Source organism: Notothenia coriiceps, unplaced genomic scaffold (assembly GCF_000735185.1).
Source record: "Notothenia coriiceps isolate Sejong01 unplaced genomic scaffold, NC01 NC01_scaffold00013038, whole genome shotgun sequence".
Lineage (NCBI taxonomy): Eukaryota > Metazoa > Chordata > Actinopteri > Perciformes > Nototheniidae > Notothenia > Notothenia coriiceps.
In genome coordinates this window covers 11,230-26,376 of record NW_011345739.1, presented here as the reverse complement: position 1 = coordinate 26,376, position 15,147 = coordinate 11,230, and the positions used below count along the sequence as shown (strand labels likewise).

The window sequence follows — 15,147 nt, the reverse complement described above, 5'->3', positions numbered from 1 at the left end:
AGGTCTGAAAGTCTCGACACTTGGGATTGTGAATGTTGGTGTGTGAGTGTTTAGCACAGTGCTGTGGGTAATTATTTCAGACCAGGAAGTTGTGTTTTTCCTGCACCATGGTCTCTATTCTGCTGTGGCACCAGATTTTCTCATGACATTACACAGAATGAACACTAGGGGGAGCAAGAGCACCAACAGCTCTACTGGTACAGGTTTCTACTTGAAAATCATGGCTAGTGCAGGCAGAAACTCAGATGTAAAAGCGTTTTCTTAGATAGCAGTATAATAGGCGAGTGTTTTCTAAAGCGTGGATGAGTTTGCTGGCAAATGCCATCTAATAAACTATCATTCCTAGTTGTAACTGGTTCCTATGTGAAAGCCCACTGTAAAACGGGGTTCATATTCCATCCCATTCATTGTTGTGGTCTTGGATCCAAAGTATATGTGCACAGAATAACAGTTTTATCTCAAAGCTGCCAATGTCTCTCTTTAAAGCTGATCAACAATAAAGAAATAAATTATAGTATTGACGTTTTTCCATTGGCATGCTAATCTAATTCGGATGGATTTCCTGAGATATGTGTTTCATTTCTGGTTTGTAACCGTTAGGACTTTAATAAATAAAAGGCAAAACAATATCTATTAGCCCATATTTAAGAAAGGGAAACTTAGAAATCAAACATGGGTTTGTAGTTTTGAAAAGAGAGACGCTCGTGTGCAATAACACGATCAAAATGTTCCAAATATGTGGAGATACTGACTCCTGATTTAAGATGAAAGATGAAATGTCCTTTTTTACGGAAAGTGTGAAGCTCTAAAGAAGAAAAAAAATCACATCAATATAGAAAAATAATTTTTAAATGCTGAGCTAGTGTATAAAATAAAATAAATAGCCTTTTTTTTCCCCATTTTTTTTTTTTTCCCCTTTTAAAACAATAGAGATTAACAAAAACAAATATTGTGCTGCTTACATTAGCAATAAATATGACACTTCATTTAAGCATGTGCTGGGTATGTTTGGAAAGCACACTTTTTTAACAGCTGCCATAAACACGTTTAGAATCCTTGACTGCTGTTCTCTGTATAACCAAAAGGCTGCGTATTTCAAAATCATAGCACATACATACGGAGTGATCTAATATACACAATATACATTTATGTATATACATTACATACAGCAAATCAATGCACGGATGGTGGAGATATCTTTATGTGAGTAGTCAGTAAATAAAACATTTTATATATTTCCTTACTGGAGAAGCGTAGCGCCGTTTTAATTTTACAGTAAGCATTAACTAGTTTATGAGAAAAGCAACCGATGTGTACACTGTGTTGTTGGCTAGGCATTAAGATAAAATAAAAGGTCATGCAATTGAACAAGTTATGGCTCATGTAATACTTCACTCTATATCCTACCCTGCCCGGTCTCAAATAAAGTATCGTGTAATAATACCATCAACAGCGTACAAGACAAAAAAAAGCTTTTGAAAGTTCTCTAAATCTGTTTATAGCTTTATGTCCATTACTTGTCCCAAGGATGCTACATTATCCAAAAACAACCTTCAATACACATCAAAAGGAGGGTAAACTCAGACACTTAATTATATCCAGGAGAACAGCTGATGTGCACATCAAAAGGCTGCATTGGAAAGGTCATTGCACCCTGTGGAATACATTGGTTGTGTCGTTGTCAGTGCTTGCTGTGGTGAAGATGGCGGTGTCAGGTTTCTACTGTAGGTAGCGGTAGACCTTGAAGCAGTGGTTCCCAGAGTCTGCCACTGCCACATGACCATCAGAGGTGAGGGACAAGCCCTGGGGGCCATAAAGAGGGTCCGCTGTCGTGTTGATGTAGGACAGGAAGGACCCTGAGCTGTCAAACACCTGGTTGGTTACACAGCACAGAGGAAAAGGTTAGTTATATACTTACAAAGTCGGTCTCTGACGTAAATGAGAAAAGGTTTTTCCTTAAACTAACCTGGATCCGACTGTTGCCCCAATCAGCCACGATGATATTTCCATTGGCATCCACAGCCACACCCGTTGGAGCATTAAACTGTCCATTCCCCTCCCCATGGGAGCCAAATTTAAACAGGAACTCCCCATCTGCATTGTAAACCTGCAGGAGAAATTACACAGGAAGGAATGTGTCAAAGATTGTACAAAATGTGTCAAAGATTGTACAAATATGTACAAAAGAAAAAAAGGGACAAATAATAGAAAACAACACAGCACAAGTGATGTGAACTCAGGAAAAGGTTTGCTGTTTTCCTTTGGAAGTAAACTTGATTCAAATAGTCATTATACGTACATACTTGAAACAAGCCTTACCTTGACTGAATGGTTGTGAAAGTCTGTTACCACAATTTCATTTTTGTTATTCACAGCCACAAAGTGAGGACCTGAAAGCAGCAGAGAAGAACGAGAGATAAAGAGAAAAACGATGAGTCCTCCACTGCTATACAACAGGATGTTCCCCACTATTTTTGGACTACAGGACACACAGGACACACAGATGAGGTGGGACAACATGTGAGAAACCAGAGCGTAAACACGTACAAAGAACATAGAATAGTTTACATTCACAGTGACTTCATTACTTACTGAAAACAGGGCCAGATTTACTAAGCTTTTGTTCCAGTGCAATGTTTGCACCACTTTTTTCTAAAAGGAAAGAAAAAAGTCAGAGTGAGAAATTAAATTGAAAGAACGGGTGATTTCCAAATGAAATACTGCCGTCAACAACTGAAGCAGTACAAATGAGGGACTTCAGTAATGCAAGCAAATCAAGACGTGATTTTTCTCCCAAGCATTATAGTGAAAAGCAAAAGACAGGGAGAAAATCTTCCCATTATTTCCATGCTTTAGTGTGCATTATGAACTTTTGCCTCTTTGCAGCTCTGCCTTGTACCGTGATGATCAGGTGCATGTTAACAGTATAAGATAATCAATGCAATATAAAGAATCAATACCTGTGGGACAATGGCTATAATATTTAAACAAAATAATTAAACAAGCAGCTATACATGCTAACATTAGATCAAGTCTAAAAATAAAATGAGGATAAAAAACATGCTGATATCTTAATAAATTCTTCAAATCGACATTCCTTTAGAGTATAAAGCATGAAGGAAATCTGTAATTCTGGCCCAACCACATGCCCAGAGCATCATTTGTACATCTTTTCTTCCTGCAAGAAGATCGATTCAATGATAATACAATTTTTTAATACATTTAGACAGTACCTGCAAAGTGTCGGTCTGATGTTCCTCTGGCTCCGAACTTTGTCACCAGCTTCCCATTTGATTGAAATATGAAGACACAGCAGGCCTTATTATCAACCGTGATGATATGTCCGTTCTTATCCACAGCCACGCCCTTCGGTCCCATCAATCTCCCAGCCCCGATTTTGCTCTGCGAGAGCCACAGGAGAGAAACTTGAGTCATCCAGAGAAACAGTTGTGAAGTGTGTGTGAAGTGTGTGCAGTTCTTCTTGTCTGAAACCATTTACCTTGAACTTTCCATCTGAGGAGAAGATGCTAATCCATCTGTTGTCGTAATCAGCCACAATTATGTCACCGTTCACGTCCACTGTGACCCCTGTGGGGCGCTGCAGCTGCCCCGGTGAACGACCTCTGACCCCAAACCTCATCTTGAACTGGCCATCATTTGAGAATACCTAGTAAAAGAGAATTTTCTATTACTCCAAAGCCTGAACAATTTAATAATAATAAAGCTTTATTTATATAGCACTTTTCATACGACACATGCAGCTCAAAGTGCTTTACAAAATGGCATACATCACAAGTTAAAAATGAACAAGAAATTCCCCTCAGATTAGATGTTAAGAACTTTACAGGTATATGCAGCAAAATATAACATTTTAACAGGTTTAAGATACATGGTAATAAAAATAAAATAAACAATTATTTCTCTCCGACAGATAAGACACAAGACTAAGTTAATCGATGCAACGATATGGAAAAAAAAAGATTCATTCCATTTTTTTTCCGACACTGACCTGTATACACTGGTTGTTGCTGTCTGCCACCACAATCCGTCCATTGCTGGCGGTAGAGATGCCTTGTAGGTTGGTAAATTCTCCTTTATCTCGCCCTCTTGTTCCTGTCATATCAAAAATACACCAGGCTTAATTCTGCTGTAATTTGCTAACAATACTTCGTAGAAATATTCTGTTTTTGTTTGGTGTGAACATAAGACAACAATTATGTTGCTACAAAAGAGGTCTTAAATGAAATACTGCATCATCAGGTACATCAATTATCAAGATATATAACTCGGTGTGCTCTAGAGGAAAACATCCCACAGCTAAGTCGACAGTACTCATAATTAATATCCAGCCAGTTTCATCACCCACCCACTCTGTAGATCAGCTCATCCTCTATTGGGTTTTCCTTTTTCTTGGTGGTGCTGTACATGCTGGAGGGTCTGCGCACAGCCTTCTGTCGAACATGACCCCCTCCCCCGCTCGGGGACTTCACTCTTCTCTTCACATCGTCTGGTGACTGCAGGACATCGGACGGCTTGACGGCACGCAGACGGTACGGACTCCCCCTCACAGGCTGTTCGTACAGCAGCAAAGAGAAGGTGAACTCTCCCTCTGAGCGGATGGTGTATCCAACCTCGTAGGTGCCGTTCTTGTTGTCCGTCACCTCCGCTTCAGTGCACGCTCCATCTGCAGAGATGATCTCTGCCCTCAGAGCGGCATTACCAGTCTTCACTAGTTCTGCATCCTTGTCTTTAGTGGTGACTGTGACAGAAGTGTGCTGGCCGACCAGTGCATGTCGCAGGCCTTCCCCGGTGGCGACACTCGTGTGGCCTACAGTCCCCGTGGTGATCAGGACTCCCAGGTTCTGAATGGAGCGCTTCAGTCCATCCGTCTCTACCTGGCACTCCAGATGTCCATTCTCGTGAGGATGCTCAGGAAAGGTGTGTCTCGCCAGGGCACTGACCCGCTCACCCATCTGCTTCTGGACCAGCAGGACCTCCGTGGCGCTGCCATGGCTCAGGGCCTGCTCTGTGAAGTTGCAGCTGCTCTGGATGTTCTCTTTGCCCTGAAGCAAAGAGGTCAGCTGGGCTTGAAGCACCTGGAAGTGTCCAAAGAGACACAGGGAGATAGTCAGTTGCAATTGTACTAAAATGTGATGTTTACAAAAAAAAGAATCATCAGAAAGACCACATACCTTCTGCTTGGTGCTGCAGATGTTTTCCACCTCTGTAATGAGGGCAGTCTTGCGTTGGTGTAAGGCCTTCTCCAGCTCGTCAAAAGTGTTACTGATTTCAGTCACTGCCTCATTTTTCCGCTCAGTAAGCTGCTTGGAGATCACACTTACAAGGTCAATGGCAGCCGTCAGCTGAGGTAGTCTGCCAGAAGAAAGATAACATTTCAAATTAGCATGCTTCATATTTTCCATTACTACCGAGATCTACCAAATGCAATCACATAATTCATTGGAATGAAAATCGTACCTGTTGCGCACAGCGTCCAGCTGATTCTTTAGCGCTGACTTATGCTGTTCCAGCACATCCCTCAGAGGTACTGTCACATGTTCCCGATGTTCCCCTTCTGTGCACTCCAGACACATGGCTGTTTCACATGACTCGCAGTAAAACTCCATCACCTGCAGATGGTGCAGTTGAGCATGAAACACCAACCATCATATTTGCTTACATAAGAATTTTTTTATGTTAATAGATCTGACTGATTATTGAATACCGTTGGCCCTTTTGCTTTAGCTTACCTTGCCCTCGTGGTTGGGGCAGGAGAGGGGCTGACAGGCTGTAGCTGCACTGGCCGACTCAAGGACATTACAGGCCTCAGGTCGGCTGCACTCTGGGTCTCGTTGTAACACTTCCATTAGGTTTGTGATGAAGAAGTTGTTCTGCAGGGCTGCCACACCTTTCTCTGGCAAGATAGAGGTCTGTCTGCACACTGGACAGGACAGCGTCAAAGACTGGGGAGGGATGTAGTTCTGTAGACATCTACGCAGAGGAAGATGAAGATTTTAATAACTGTACTATCGGTCCCATGTGTGGAAATAACTGCTTCTTGCCAAAAATACTGTCTGCCAGCTCAGAGTGGTTAGTGTCTTACATCAAGCAGAAGCCATGATGGGAGAAAAGCTGGCATAAGTGGTTTGATTTTTCTTAAATCTTCCTTTTAATGCATTACCGTTGTATAACTTACTGCAGGCAAAAATAATACCAAAAATAATATGATGCACTCGTTTTTATGTAATCATTTTCATAACAAATGTATTTATCTTAATTGAAAAAATCCGTCGTAGTTCATCCTGTCCTAAAAAAGTTGAAATCCATCTCAAATTTAAATGTAGCTTTTTATTAGTTACCAATTGTTTTACTGTATCTTTCTAATGTCATATTCATATTAAAGTATTAGTTTGTCAGTCACCTGTAAAGACCTTTGAGCTGTTTTGTATGAAATGTGTTGTACCAATAAAGTTTGATTGACTGGTTTAAAGCTTACTTCTCGCAGAAGGTGTGCAGGCAGGGCAGGACCTTTGGGTTGTGATAATGGTCCAAACAGATGCTGCAGACCAGGAACTGCTTGTCTATCTGCCGGACCACAGGGCTGGTGCTGCCGGTCTCACGCTTGGCCATGGTTACAGACATTCAAAGGGTGATCAGGGACCACTTAACCTGCACACACAGGGAGAGAAAAACAGGGGAAAGGTCAAGAAAGCCTTAAGGAAATGCTCAAACAGGGTGAGGAGGGCGTGTTTGCTTACCCTCAGCGGGAGCAAAGGAAGAGATGAGTCATACAGTAATGCTGTTAATAAAAAACCTCATCTAAATCCTGCACTGTATCTGCTAGTATTTTATGCTTTCCCTCACTTATTAAACTGTGTCAGTAGGATGAGCTTCTTTTTTCACAAACACCCGCATAGCCAGAGGTTGTTTGACTCTATAAATGCAAACCCTTACAAGCTAATGCAGTGGAGGAAAACATTTATGTGTTGTAACACCACGGGGCAGAACAACTATGCAGTCTAGGAGCCAACATGTCTGCGTTTGCAGTGGTCTTAAAAGCGTAGTATACGTGTATTTATAAATATGATGAAGGCTGAAATGTATCTAGTATAATTCCTAGCATTATTTTACCATACACTGTGTCTTCTGTTTTGTTAAATTCTGGGTTATGAGTGTATGCCTGCTCGCTCTCAGATGGTTGTTGCTGTTACATGAAATTGTATCACTGGGTCAAGCTCAGATTATCTCAGTGTGCCAATGACATGTTGTACATAAACACATAAAGGATTACATTAACATCAAAAACAGTCATGTGATTGATACGTCTTCTTTACAAAATAGCATCATCCTGTATTCCTCTAATGTAATCCACAATATGTCATGCATTGGTCTGGTAAAGATTTTAAATTGTGGTTATTGTAACAGTACAAATACTTTTTATCAATTTCTCTTTACAAAATTGGTATATATTAAGCTCGCTGTTACCATGTTTTCCCTTCAGAGATCTTATGTCTTCTACGACATCTTTTTAACAGGAAACTGAGACACAACATTGTAGAGAGAGCCTATCAGTATCTACTCGCTCTTTGTCAATATCCACTCGCTCTTTGTCAATTTCACTTACTTTCGGATGGCGCTCTTGTTGCCATGTCTGCCATGCAATATCCTCCAATAACCTTGAGAATGCAATCAGAGGCGATCTACTTCTACTACTAGATTCGATTACAAATGGATGGGTTTTAAAAGAGGGGTACCTAAATAAAAATGTAAGGAAGTCTGTGCATCATCTGTGGGATGAGGAGCTCTGCTGTGCTGAATTACTGTAACAACTGAGGACAAAAGCAAGTCATTGTTTTGAAATCAAAAATGCTGCAGAAAGCTTAATATTGACCACAAATAGATTATATCCATGACTTTGTAGCACTAATCAATAATAAATAATCAATGTCAGCAAGACAGGAATCCAATCAACAACTTGAGCTACATTATCTTTATTAATTATATAGATTATTTTGTTTTATGTATCTGATAAAGGATTCAAGCAAACAAACATATGTTCACAAGAATAAGGACACCCTATGTAATGCCATCCAAAACACAAAAAGGACATCAAACATCTAAAAGATGCATAACAAAAACGTATATCCACTCAGCTGAGAAAGACTTACTATTGATTTGGCGTGAATATCGCAGTTAGTAGCCATGATCCATAAGTCATTATTGCTAAGTCATGACACCCAAACCTTTTATTAGAAGGCAATATAAACTCATTAACTAGCTCTATGTACTGTAAAACCTCACCTCATCTTTCATTCATTTTTCCAGGGTTTGTAATTTCTCCTTTAGGTTTTATCTACATACAGTAGCTTCTCTCTAAATCTGACCTGGGATCAGGCTAACTGTCAGGCCTGCACATCAGCTAGCTAAAACTCTCCACTCTGCCTTTTGAGACCTCTGACAAAAATAGCTAGGGCCCTTTTCTTTGAGAGTAAGAAGAGGAAGCTTTGAAACGCCACTCCTTAAATTCCTACTAGTTCCTTCCCTTGACTCTTAGCTCGCTAGGTTCAGGCCCCACATGTCGGAGAAGGGGCTAAAATCCACAGTGAACTGGGCTGCCTGCCTCACATGAGCGAGCCTCAGAGGCAGCTGTCCCTCGCTGCAACTCAGAGCGGCGAGCTCCAACAATGGCATTCCAGATCTGCTCACAGCTCACCCCTATTCCCCTCCCTTCATCTATGTTCCCTCTCTCTATTGTCCTCTCATTTTCTCTTCTCTCCAAACCACATAAATGCACTCATAGCATCAGAGGGCCTGATTTCAGCCACAGACGTCTTGCAGCTGGGGATTGTTTAAGGCATTGTTGCTCTTGCCAAGTGACGACATGGCCTATAGACTGAGGAGCTCCGTCAAGCCCTTTCAGTGTCCAAACAGCCAGCCCATCCCGACCCGCTCTGCCTCCCCCTCCTCTTGTCTCCCCTTTAAGAGCCCTCCCCTCCCTGCACTGCCTTTCCTTCACATGGACTCTGAATTGCAGCAGCTGAACGGTGACATCAGGAGGAAGCTTGAGGAACCAAAGCCCTCAGGCTCCTCCCTTTTCGGCTGGCTAGCCTTTAGCATTTAGTATTGCAACAGCCCCCCGCCCTCCCTCTCGCTTCCTCCCTGCCTTCCAGCAGCCCCTCTTGGCTGAAAAAAGGACCTTTCTTTAAAACAGTCTCTCCCTTACAGTAGCTCAGGGTCTAGCTTGTGCTTAAAGGAGAGCTGGATCATAGGAGCAAAAATGTATTGAATTATAAACAGAAAAAAAAAAAAGAACATACTACAAATAATTTCTGATTGCAGATTGTTTGGATATAGAACTTAACACATGTCATACATATGTTCTATATATCATAGTGTAGCCTAGCATATCATAGTTATGTATAGTACAATCAAATCCTCCTTAAACTGTTAAATATAAAACGGCAGTAGACAGCTAGATTAAAAATAGCTCTGATAAAAATGTGAGACATACAGTAACACTGCCAGTAGACCAGAGACCTAAATCTGCAGTATACTGGATTGTTTGAAGCAATCATGTGACTGCATCCTCTTCAAAGCTCTGTCACAGGAACTGCATGATCAGCACTTCATACAGACGAGGTCAGTCTTCTAACTGTGTTTTTCCTCTGTACTGTATCCGTCACATTGGAACATGACGCCTGTGAAAACATCCACCAAATATCACTGTTGTTCTTACAATCATCTGTTTGACTGCAAAGCTTGCCACTCTCACCCTGCATTAAGGTAATTGGCTTAATGTCCTCCTGTAGGGTCAGGCCCCGTCTGCCATCTGGATTACTGTGTCTCACAGACTCTGGGCAAGTCAATTAAAATCTGAAGGCTTTAAGCAAACACCTTACACAAACTAATACACTACCCACTGCTGTTATACCACCAGTGAAGCAGGGACTGGCAATGCATGTCTATAGACGAGACTATAAGAAGTGATTCCACCAGGTGAAGTGCTAAACGGCTTTCACCTGAAGGCAGGCCCATCTAGTATGAACGGTTTAATTGGATTTCGGGCGGCATGAGCTTACAATCAGAGAAAACATTTCTCTTAGCATAGTCAGCTTGAGGGAAGGTTGCCATGCCTTGCTCTTTATCTATCCCATAAAATGCTGCTTAACTTTGTAGTTGTGTGTAATGAACTTAGAGATGCCAATTTCTCTGCTAATTATTACAATTAAAATAAAGAGAACATTTTTTGCCTTGTGACTATTGGACGGAATGAGTAATTCCCAACCAGACTCAACCCAAATGACTATGATGTAACAATTATTTCACCAATAGTTTTTTCTTTTAATTATTTATGAGACCTATTATATAAGAATCTGTAGAAAATATGTACCCTTTGTCAAATCAGGTCACTCCCACAGTGTGATGGAGAACATAATCTATGAATAATTGATCATGTATTTTCATTTAGAGTACAGTTCATGGAAATAAATAATCCACAGGATAATATTCACTATTTGTTTTCAAACATTTTGGTAGAGAATAGTTCAAGGTGGAAACGCTTTGGAACAAACAACTTTGTATTATTTTTCTGCTTGAACATGGTTAGATAAATAAGATGCCATATTGATTTTGTTCCGTGCTTTGACCACAACAAATAAAAAATTCCATTCACTAAGTTGTACTGGGGTGGTGATAGATATCTCATTGGCATAGATCTTGAAGAGGTGGCTAATAGAACAAAATAGTGTACTGAGTTTGATTGTCTGGTATCTCTACATATCAGAATACAGCAAATGCATGCAAAGTTAAACAAAATAATCCGATGTCTTTCCAATAACTGTTTTTACCCTGTCCATTGCATGTCTACTACAGTCATATAATTGTGATAGGATCCCACTGAAACCTGAGGAACGAAACTGTGACTACTCAGGATGTTTGCACTTCAAGTGCTATACAAAGTGTTTTCCCCTTCCCTTCCTTTTCCCATGTTTGAGTAAGACGTGAGCACCTTTTCTTCAGACTGCATTCAGTGTTTAAGTTCATGTTTCAGTTTACAATTTTGTATGAACCAGTGTTAGATTATCTGCACCATTGTTTGGAAATCGTTTTAGTAATGCTGTGATATGTGTTATGTGTCACAGCAGAGAGAGCTTCAGACTAAATACTTTTCCAACCATTTCTTTCAGCAGTCAGCTGTGTGCTGTCCCGGTAAACAGGGGCTAAAGTCTAGTGACCTGAAGTAGGAAGTGTTGGCCCTGGACGATGTGCTGTCAAGATTTGGTTTAAATATAGACTTAAGTTTATGTTTCCATCCACATCTGTTGTGTCGCTGCGCATGTGTCATCATGCATTAATTGTTCCTGCCAATACACGGCCTGAGCAGAAAGAGCAGAGATCTCAGTTTGAATAAACTCCTGATTACTGATTAGAATTGATTTGGTGACATTTTTTAAAACTATGTAGATACTAACAAAGAAATAGTGTTCACTGAGAGAAGAAGAGGGAAATATTTACTATTCATTAACTGCATCTCTAAAAAGCATTACAAATGTGGCTTCTTTTTATGTTTCCCATAGGCACCAAAGTAATAAACAAATGAAAACGAATCCTGATCAAATCAAATTCAGTCAAGCGTGACACATTTTCCCATTTGTATCCAAATAACCCTTTTGCCTTTTAGAGCAACAAGGCTGAGACACACCTGAGAACAAAATCTCTGTAGAATACCATTTCTGAATTTACCTTTCTGTGTTTTGGGTGTTAAGGGGCTGTTTGGGGGCCAGTGAAGGTGCCTGGCTCTATATATGATGACTCATCAATCATTATTCAACACAAAAAACCTGCTACTCAAACTAACAAGCCCCCCTTACACTTCATCTGTCTCAATGCATCAGTCTCTGTCAAGAGTGGATATTGGGATCACATGATGAAAGGAAACTTCTGTGGACTTCATGTATAAGACACAACTACTTGAGCAACTGCTGTTTCATGTTAATTTTCTATTGATGGAGCTCATCTAATCCACAACTGGGCCCAGTGTTTGCATTTAAATTGAATGACTCAGTCTGGGTGCATAGGGATATATCTTAAAATATGACAAAGGTCTGGCCAAACATTGCTGACTAAGTGCGTGCATTACAACAAGTAAATAATAACAAAACTATGCCAATGGCGCAATTGGTTACTTTACTTCAAAAGACTAGCATTGAAGAGGTCTATTATGTACCTTTGTCTGCAGAAATTAGATTGATGTGATCTGACACCTAATGAGAGAAAGTGACCACATCATGTCAAGCACATTATTTAGCAGCGCTTTTAATCAACAGTGACACAAAAAGGGAGTCAGGAGACATTTGTGTCCCTCCCACTTTTATAAAGAGTTGCAGAAGGCATTGCAGCATGCAGGCAGGGAGTCTGTAGGCACAACTTGCACTGCAGGTGTTTATAAAAAGGTCCATCAGTGCACAAGCCCCTGCATCCAACCCTTATCCACCTGCAGTAAGGACTAGTGAGGTAGAAACAGGATGTACAGTATTTAACATGTTATCCTGTCTGAATACACTGCCATTGGTTTGCTCTGTGATTTGATTCCCAGAAGACATTGTGTTCTAAAAATAATTGCCAATGACAAATGGATGTTCATTATGAATGATAAACTGGTTGAGCAACACAAATGTCTTTTTTTAATAAACGTACTGCAACAGTGCTGAATGGTCTGAGCAACAGCAGAGATTTGTGTTGTGTTTAGTTTACTTCATAAAACTCAATAGTCAAGCTATAATTAATAAAGGGTTGTCTGTCACATGTTTGACAGGTTACACCTTTAAAAAAAAAAAATATTTTGTCTTGGCCGGAAGCACTGCATCATGTGGATTTTAAGATGTTTTGTCTACATTGTTCATTCAAAATAAGGATGGTATTTAAGTACAATAGAAACAATATACAAATAAAACAAGAATCAACCCTGTACGTCCTTGTGCAATGATGGTGAAGCTTTAATCCTAAAATCGACTGATGGATGGCTTGGACTGTAAATGTACTCCCATCTAATATTCATTATGCATGTTATATCATCTTTGATGCGATAACATTTTTTATGAGGTTATGTTATACTTTTGAGACCTCACGTACATTACTTAAAAAATATGCCCCCAACCAGTCAAAGTGCTGACTTGTAAAATAGCCAAGTCTAAAAATATGGTTCTGGAAAATCCGTCTTAAAAGGGAAGGACAATTAAAGTCTAACAATTGGCTTTGATCAATCTTTAGTGAGACCTACAATACATACAGTATAATGAGCAGAATACAATCGGTTGAAGTCAATATAAATGTGTAGTTCCTAGTCTGAAAATGGGTCAGGAAGTAATTAAAAAAATAAATAGATGTAAAAATGACCAAATGTACCATAGGATGCTTTTGTGAACAGCAATTGTCTGACCTTTACCCATCTTTATTTTAAGAAAAAGACAGATGTAAAGGATAACCCTAATAAATTAAATCAGCGCACAGGGGAAGAAAAAAAAACCCAGTTCAGGCAATACATTTATTTAACTGGAGATTAACTTTATTAAGCTGCCTTCTCTTTTGCCTGGGTGCACTCCAAACTTTTGTTGACAACAAGTAGGGTTCAGCAACATCTTCATTACAACCACATGCCTATGTACAAAGCTGCATATAGTTCCATCTTAGCCAAGATTTAAACTATCTTCCTTACAATGGCACAATAGTGTTGTAGGAAGATGTCATGAAACAATTCAAAGTATTCTGCTGCGTTCAACATAGCACCTTTGTGTGTAACACATGCTGCAAGACCTGTTTACCTAAACAAATCTGTACATAATCTCCAAGACTATTTATACAAACTGTGTGAAACCCTGAAGTAACCCTGCTAAGCATCTTCCCTGAGGCACAGCATCCAAGGCCGTGTGCAGCCTCCCTGTGACCCAGTGCAGGAAACCAGCATTCAGCAGCGGCACTCATCTAGCATGCGACTTTTGGAGATCGATTTACAAACAAAGATATCCCAGAACAAAAGACCAATCAATAAGAAACCACTGGAGCATCTGATCAGTCCTGGGCAGAGGTGTGAAAATGATGCATCGGCTGTTGCTGCAGTACAAGGACTCACAGAATGACATAAGCAAACAATACGCTGCTGACACATGTGGCTCACATTAGCTGCCCAAGCGACACAGCCCATATATATTCAGATCAGAAAACTAACGACAGCTCACTAATCCTCCAAACAAAAGAGCATGTATGTGTGAGAGCCCAGCCCAGACTGCAGCACAGATGCCCACCTGCTCCTAACCGGGCTGCCTGGGAGCTAAAATGGAGAAGTGTGTGTGGGCTGGTGGAGGAAGCATAAAGAATTACAGCAGAGGAGTGTTTTAGTGCAACAGTTGCTCAAAACGAGGCTGAAACACAATGATGTTCCTTTTGGATGACAGATGGGTGTAGCAAATATCCTATCACAACATTTGATATGTGAAGCAGGATGAGATGCAGTAATCAATTATTTATCTGATCTCATCCCAGTCTTTGTATTATTTAGGACTCACGGCACAAACAAGATGAGAAAGCATAAATGCGACATGATAAAAATAAGCTAGATTGTACTCACAATGATACGCAGCAGGAGGGTGAGGGGTGTCAGCATTGCAGGCCGTGGAGAAGGCTTCCCATTGTCAGCAGTCCCAGAACCTACAACAAAATCCACAGACCGGGCGACAGAAAGGAAAGGGCAGGGTCTGTCTGGGAGAAGAAGGGGATAGTAAGGAAGAGGATAAGGGAAGGGAGGAGATCAGGGGAGGGGCTGACATGCAGCATTGGTCGGATGGCTGATGGGAGGAGTCCAAGAACCCAATAGCATACGGAGGGGGTAGGGAATATGCAAAAAGAAAAATGAAATCTCGGGAATTGACTGAGGGATTCAGTCTGTCTGGTGCAAAGGGGTGTGGCCTCTTTAGGTACCGCCCAGTTCCCATAAAAGGACAAAGGATGCGGTTTATTTCCTTTAAGCTATAAATTCATAGGGTGCAAAGAGGTGTTAGAGTACAAAGACACAAGGAATATAATGTTCAATTAAATGATCAGGCAACAATCCTGAAACTGGCTTTTGGTCAACAGTTTTACAGTATTTATCTA

The 15,147-nt window shown here is 40.6% G+C and overlaps 1 protein-coding gene across 1 annotated transcript; it reads right to left on the bottom strand.

Moving 5' to 3' along the window:
• Positions 1–922: 922 nt before the first annotated feature.
• Positions 923–14,751, bottom strand: LOC104947775 (tripartite motif-containing protein 3-like). The gene is made up of 13 exons (XM_010773865.1): positions 14,624–14,751; positions 6,497–6,669; positions 5,751–5,991; positions 5,479–5,630; positions 5,193–5,373; positions 4,367–5,096; positions 4,010–4,113; positions 3,500–3,667; positions 3,234–3,402; positions 2,593–2,652; positions 2,320–2,390; positions 1,967–2,107; positions 923–1,872 (listed from the first exon to the last, which is right to left on the bottom strand). The coding sequence occupies exons 2-13, from the start codon at positions 6,640–6,642 to the stop codon at positions 1,720–1,722; spliced, it is 2,316 nt and encodes a 771-aa protein (XP_010772167.1). The 5' UTR covers positions 6,643–6,669; positions 14,624–14,751; the 3' UTR covers positions 923–1,719.
• Positions 14,752–15,147: the final 396 nt, after the last annotated feature.

Excerpts from the sequence above, each read along its gene's own strand:
- LOC104947775 (XM_010773865.1), bottom strand. The coding sequence starts at position 6,642 with ATGTCTGTAACCATGGCCAAGCGTGAGACCGGCAGCACCAGCCCTGTG. Across the intron at positions 5,631-5,750 it reads GCCCCAACCACGAGGGCAAG|GTGATGGAGTTTTACTGCGA; the intron begins GTAAGCTAAAGC and ends CACCATCTGCAG. Across the intron at positions 2,653-3,233 it reads ATCAGACCGACACTTTGCAG|AAAAAAGTGGTGCAAACATT; the intron begins GTACTGTCTAAA and ends CTTTCCTTTTAG.